The sequence below is a fragment of the Leptopilina heterotoma genome, unplaced genomic scaffold, assembly GCF_015476425.1.
Source record: "Leptopilina heterotoma isolate Lh14 unplaced genomic scaffold, ASM1547642v1 Lhet_45, whole genome shotgun sequence".
NCBI lineage: Eukaryota > Metazoa > Arthropoda > Insecta > Hymenoptera > Figitidae > Leptopilina > Leptopilina heterotoma.
The window spans coordinates 3,614,522-3,621,711 of record NW_025111086.1 but is presented as its reverse complement, the minus strand read 5'-3'; the positions used below and the strand labels follow the sequence as shown (position 1 = coordinate 3,621,711).

The window sequence follows — 7,190 nt, the reverse complement described above, 5'->3', positions numbered from 1 at the left end:
TTTAAATAATTCTTTTTTTCAAATTAATCTTCAAAAACACAAAAATATATTTATAAAAAATTGTAATTAAAATTCTTCAAAACATAAAGTTTGCTTTAAATGAAATTTGACAAAGTTTCCAATCGTTTGAAATTGTTTCAATTATACTGTTTGGAATTGAATTAATCTGAAAAAAAATTCCAAATATAATTTTTTAAAAATCTAATATTTTCCGATTTTCTAGATTATTTAAAACTTTAACGATTTTGTTGAACAAATATTTAAATATCCACTTATTGATATTTATTTTCGCACGAAAATTAAAATTTTTTTAAATTAAAATTTCAAACCTTCTGAAATTATATATTGTTTCTACAAATTAACACTGTCATTTTTCCCAAATTCAATTATTTTTTATAATTTTCAACAAAACTTATTCAAACGTTAAAAATTTTTTTGATACTTCAATATTATTAAACTTCTAAATGAAACTGAAATTTTAAAATTTTCTTATTTGAAACCTTGTGAAATATAATAATTTTTAAAAAATGCTACTGTAAATATGCAAAATTGAATTGTTTTCAAAAATTTGTTACTAAAACTCTTCTCTAAATCAATTAATTTAATGATTTTGTGAATAATTTTGTAGTATAATATTAATAGTTATTATGAAATCAAAGATCAATTAACTCTTGATTAGTATTTATTTTAAATAGTGTTTTCATACATTTGCGTCTATCGTGACAGATGTCTGAATGACAACTAAGTTTTTGTTTAATTATAATTCATATTTTGTTTAACAGATCCTCTTTTGTTCTGCGTGCCAATTCCGGTTACATATTTAATTAGTAATTGTTAAGTGATTAATACTACACTCGGCCATTCTGATAAATTCACCTGCCCTCAGGTGTTCGAAAATCAAGAACTTTCTAAACTTTTTTATTTAATTGACTATAGTCGATGTAAATTCTTTTAGACACATTTTTCTTTGTCGCGATTACAATAGGACTTGCGTAGTCTGACGTAGTGGATCTTATTATTTTATCATCTAACAAATTATTAATTTCGTTTTGAATTTTATCATTTTTTATGTAAGAAAGATCAATTTTATTCGTTTCGTTGATATAATCGATTTGATTTATATAATTTTTGTCAGAAGTATTTTTAATTTTAGAAATTTTTATTTTTCCGTCTTTATAATGTAATTCAATTGTGTTCAAAAAGTCCGTGCCTAATACTATAATATCTTTCATCACGTGATTCGAAATAACATGTAAAATTACTTTAAAGGGTTCGTTATCAATTTTCAAATTTACTGAAGCCATACCCAAAGTAGACATAAATGAATCACCTGATCCTATGCCTGAAAATTTTGTTATTTTTTCTTTGTTAAATTGTATTTCTAGATTTTTGATAATTTCTTCCCCAATAACACTTAATTCGCTCCCTGTGTCGATTAGAGCTTTGAATTCTTCCCCATTTATCGAGATTGTTTTGTACGATTTTTGAGAATTAGTTTGAAGTACATTACATGTTCGAATTTCTTTGGAAATTCCAATATCGTGTGAACATTGGTTTGCTTTATGTCCATAATTATTACATTGAAAACATTTTGGTCCTTTATCTTTAAGTGGACAATCTTTGCTCATATGGCCTTCTGACCCACAATTAAAACATTTGTTAATTTTGTCAGTGTCTGTTTGTTTTGTAAAAGTTTTCTTTAGAGTATAGTCTGTTTTATTAATTAATTTAGATTTTAGTTTCATTTTTTCATATGTGTCTAGTCTCAATTTTAATTCGCGAATATTATTTGATCCGTATAAAATCAATTTGTTTACCTCGTCTCCTTCAATTCCTTCTATAATATATTCTATTACCGCACTAGGTTCCATGTTGACCTGAGCTCCAATTTCCATCATTTTGTAACAATATTCGTGATAGGTTTCATCATGCCTTTTCTTACGTTGACGCATTTTCAGATGTACTGCATGGCTGTCGATTTTCGTGCTAAATTCTTCTTTGAGTGCCTTCTTCATTGCTTCCCAGGAATATTTGCAATCTTCAAAATTTATAAATAATTTGGCGGAACCTTTCAGTAAACGTTTTGCGTAGATTGCTTTGTATGTTTCGTTCCATTCACATATTTGTGCTGTATCTTCAAATTCGCTTATCCAATGTTGAATATTTCGACCATCATCACCGCTGAAGAAGTCTAACGTGCCCTCTATGTCTTTGAAGGTTATTATCGAAGAGTGAGATTGATTTCTTGAATTAATTTGATCTCTTCTGTCGTAACTCGTAGGTGATTGTTGATAATCAATATCATTAGAATATGATTGAATTTGATTTTTTTGTTGATTTTGACGTCTTTGCTCATTTTGCCTTCTTCGTTCATTTTCTCGTCTTAGTTCATTTTCTTGTATTTCCTCATTTTCTCGTCTTAGATTATATTCTCGTCTTAATTCATCTTTTCGTCTTTGCTCATCTTTTCGTCTTTGCTCATCTTCTCGTCTTTGCTCATCTTCTCGTCTTTGCTCGTCTTCTCGTCTTTGCTCATCTTTTCGTCTTCGCTCATCTTCTCGTCTTTGCTCATCTTCTCGTCTTTGTTCATCTTCTCGTCTTTGCTCATCTTCTCGTCTTTGTTCATCTTCTCGTCTTTGCTTTTCGTATTCTTTTTGTTCTTCTTCGGTAAAGCCTCTTAAATTGGGTTCTTGATTTATGCTTTCTAATGCTTCTAGTAAACGATTTTTTAATTCCGGTTTATTTCCTATGATTGACAAACCCAATTGTCGTAATCTAAATTTTAATTCATTTAGTTTTAAAGAATTTATGTTTACTTCATCATCTGTCAAAGCGTCGTGATCGTCGTCGTTGATGGTTAATTGATGATCTTTCGTCAGCTCTTTTCGAAGTCTTTCTCTTAAATTAGCGGTTGATCCGGTTAATGGAAGTCCAAGTTCCGCTAGTCGTTCCCTCATGTTGTCGTCGGATAAATCGTGTAATTCTTCCAATTGTCTCTCGATATCTGTCATTGTGAATTTGACGTTTCTTATTTTTCGTGAAGAAAGAATTTTTTTTTTTTTTTTTTTTTCTTTTTCTTTGGACGAGCCCCCAATTGTAGTATAATTAATAGTTATTATGAAATCAAAGATCAATTAACTCTTGATTAGTATTTATTTTAAATAGTGTTTTCATACATTTGCGTCTATCGTGACAGATGTCTGAATGACAACTAAGTTTTTGTTTAATTATAATTCATATTTTGTTTAACAGATCCTCTTTTGTTCTGCGTGCCAATTCCGGTTACATATTTAATTAGTAATTGTTAAGTGATTAATACTACAATTTTTCGCTTTTAAATTAGTAAGTTTTACTGAAAAATAATTATTTCTACTAATTTATTAGTAAAATTTATTAATTCTAGAGCTAAAAGTCAGTCACTATTTTGAATTTGTAAACATTTTCTCTAAATCAAATTTAGAGAGAATAATATTCAATTATTAGGAAAATTTTAACTAAAATTTCATATTTAAATCAATTTTTATTAGAAAATTCTACAAGAATTCAATTATTTAAATACAAAAAAAATGATTTATTAAATTATTGAATGTTTCTTAAGATTGAACTCACATAAACAATTTTATCAACAAATTTTTAAATAATTTAAATTCGAATTTCAATAAATGTTTTAAGAATAATTTCATTTTTCGCGAAATTAGATTAAAATTGCATTAAAAATAATTGAATCTCTGTATAAAATCTGATTGAACTGAGAAAAGTTTTTGAAAACAATATTGAAATTTTTCCAGGAATTTTATTATTTATAAAGATAATGAAAATGTTGACAAGAATTTTTTTTAAAATATTGACCATAATTGAATTTCTGCGAAGAATTATATTAAAAAAAAAATTGTGAAAATAATTGAAGAATTTTATTAAAATTATTTTGGAAAAAATTGAAATGTCAAAGAGAATTTCATTAAAATTTTTGAAATTAATTGAATTCTTTTAAGAAATTTAATTAAAAATATATTGGCAATAATACTTAAAAATACATTATAATAATCGTAAGTTTCCTTTCCGTTAGCAAATTATCTGCATTCATTTGTTTGTTTTGAAAATTTAATTTTGTGGGTTAAGTATTGGCATTTTTTATATATTTTTTAATGTCAAACTTTTTAATGTGGAAAATACTTTACTTATTAAATTGTCTCGACTCTTTGGTAAAAAATCTAAAATTATCGGAAATTATCAAAAATTCAAAAATCCGAATTTCTTAAAATTTAACATTCTTTCCTGTCTTTTATGGGATTTAGCTTCATTATTTTTGTGCTTTTGGAAAATACTTTACTTATTAAATTGTCTCGACTTTTTGGTAAAAAATCTAAAATTATCGAAAATTATCAAAAATTCAAAAATCCGATTTTCTTAAAATTCAACATTTTTTCTTCTCTTTTACGGGATTTAGCTTAATTATTTTTGTGCTTTTGGAAAATACTTTACATATTAAATTGTCTCGACTCTTTGGTAAAATATCTAAAATTATCAAAAATTCGAAAAAATTCAAAAATTTGATTTTCTTAAAATTCAACATTTTTTCTTCTCTTTTACGGGATTTAGCTTCATTATTTTTGTGCTTTTGGAAAATACTTTACTTATTAAATTGTCTCGACTCTTTGGTAAAAAATCTAAAATTATCAAAAATTCGAAAAAATACAAAAATCCAATTGTCTTAAAATTCAACATTTTTTCTTCTCTTTTATGGGATTTAGCTTCATTATTTTTGTGCTTTTAGAAAATACTTTACTTATTAAATTGTCTCGACTCTTTGGTAAAAAATCTAAAATTATCAAAAATTCGAAAAAATTCAAAAATTTGATTTTCTTAAAATTCAACATTTTTTCTTCTCTTTTATGCGATTTAGCTTCATTATTTTTGTGCTTTTGGAAAATACTTTACTTATTAAATTGTCTCGACTCTTTGGTAACAAATCTAAAATTATCGAAAATTATCAAAAATTCAAAAATCCGATTTTCTTAAAATTCAACATTTTTTCTTCTCTTTTACGGGATTTAGCTTCATTATTTTTGTGCTTTTGGAAAATACTTTACTTATTAAATTGTCTCGACTCTTTGGAAAAAAATCTAAAATTATCGAAAATTATCAAAAATTCAAAAATCCGAATTTCTTAAAATTCAACATTTTTTCCTCTTTTTTATGGGATTTAGCTTCATTATTTTTGTGCTTTTGGAAAATGCTTTACTTATTAAATTGTCTCGACTCTTTGGAAAAAAATCTAAAATTATCGAAAATTATCAAAAATTCAAAAATCCGAATTTCTTAAAATTCAACATTTTTTCCTCTCTTTTATGGGAATTAGCTTCATTATTTTTGTGCTTTTGGAAAATACTTTACTTATTAAATTGTCTCGACTCTTTGGAAAAAAATCTAAAATTATCGAAAATTATCAAAAATTCAAAAATCCGAATTTCTTAAAATTCAACATTTTTTCCTCTGTTTTATAGGATTTAGCTTCATTATTTTTGTGCTTTTGGAAAATACTTTACTTATTAAATTGTCTCGACTCTTTGGTAAAAAATCTAAAATTATCAAAAATTCGAAAAAATTCAAAAATTTGATTTTCTTAAAATTCAACATTTTTTCTTGTCTTTTATGGGATTTAGCTTCATTATTTTTGTGCTTTTGGAAAATACTTTACTTATTAAATTGTCTCGACTCTTTGGTAAAAAATCTAAAATTATCAAAAATTCGAAAAATTTCAAAAATCTGATTTTCTTAAAATTCAACATTTTTTCCTCTCTTTTATAGGATTTAGCTTCATTATTTTTGTGCTTTTGGAAAATACTTTACTTATTAAATTGTCTCGACTCTTTGGAAAAAAATAAAAAATTATTAAAAATTATCAAAAATCCGAAAAATTGAATTTCTTAAAATTCAACATTTTTTTTCTCTTTTATACCATTTAGCTTTATTATTATTTGAATTTTTATTCAAGAGAAAAAATGGAAAACTGAAAAAATTTAGAATTTTTTAAAAATTACAGGCCTTTTTCATGATTTCCCTGATTTCCAGAAGCCTTTTAAAAATTCCATACCATTTCCATGATTTTCATGATTTCCAGATTCTGTAGGAACCCTGCTTTTGTCTGACTTTCTTCTAAATTATCGAATTCAGTGATTTCTGGGGTGAATTTGGTTAAGTTGTAAAATGATTAATTTCTATTTGAATTCGTTTTTTTTGAATGTAGAAAATCTGATGTTAATTTAATTCTTTTTTCGTTATGCACGGCAAAAAATATTTAGCTGGATGAAGTACAGATTTCACTTTAGTAGCGAAATTATTTAGTGCTTCAATTAATACTTTCGTTATTCTAGAGAAACTTATCGCTATTTCAAGTAAAACTTTTTTCAGTGTGTAATAATTATTATTTCTTTAAAAAGTATTTAATTTAAAATGGCTTTATAAAATAAGCAATGCAAAAGATGACCCAGATACTAATTGTAATTGTTCTAGCCATAGTTTAAGTCTAGTAATGTAAATTCTATTTAAATTGAGACCATTGAGTGAAATTATTTGAATTTTAGTTAGTTAAATCTCTTTGTTAGGTTATAATAATTATTTCTTTAAAATTTTTTAAATTGTTTAAAACGTTTAAAATAAGCAGCGCCATACATCATTCCCGCGCGCTTGCGCGCGGATAGTTTGGCTAGTCCTTTCTTAAAAAAGACATGGAGTGGAAAGGTCGAATGTATCGAAAAGTATCGAAGTAAAGAATGGGCAATGAGAACGTAAAATCTTAATAGAAGGGTGTTTTTAAAATTGTTTGTACATGTGAAGGTGTCGCTGCAGTCGTATGTTATTTAAAAAGAGCGCGAATATATAAATTTTATTTTTGTTAAGAGAAAGTACTCATAATAAATCTTATTTTGCATTGTCAAAAAAAACGTCAACATTTCAAATATAAATAAGCAAATTATTAACTGAAAAAATTTGAATATTATTATTAATGAAATAATGGACTTGGACAATGGACATATAAAAAATTAAAAACTAGCACCGTAGACGGCCGCTTGCGGCCGTCGGAGGAGCTAGTTCTAATAAATAAATTATAGGAAAGCTTTTTAAAATAATTGAATTTCTTTGATGAATTTTAATAAAAAGTTTGAAGAATTTTTAAATTTTTTGAGAAA

General features: G+C 25.6%; 1 protein-coding gene across 1 annotated transcript; it reads right to left on the bottom strand.

Moving 5' to 3' along the window:
• Positions 1-658: 658 nt before the first annotated feature.
• On the bottom strand, positions 659-3,011 carry LOC122507217 (probable E3 ubiquitin-protein ligase bre1). The gene has a single exon (XM_043619826.1). The coding sequence runs from the start codon at positions 3,009-3,011 to the stop codon at positions 909-911; it is 2,103 nt and encodes a 700-aa protein (XP_043475761.1). The 3' UTR covers positions 659-908.
• Positions 3,012-7,190: the final 4,179 nt, after the last annotated feature.

Coding starts and splice junctions, on each gene's coding strand:
- LOC122507217 (XM_043619826.1), bottom strand. CDS start 3,011: ATGACAGATATCGAGAGACAATTGGAAGAATTACACGATTTATCCGAC.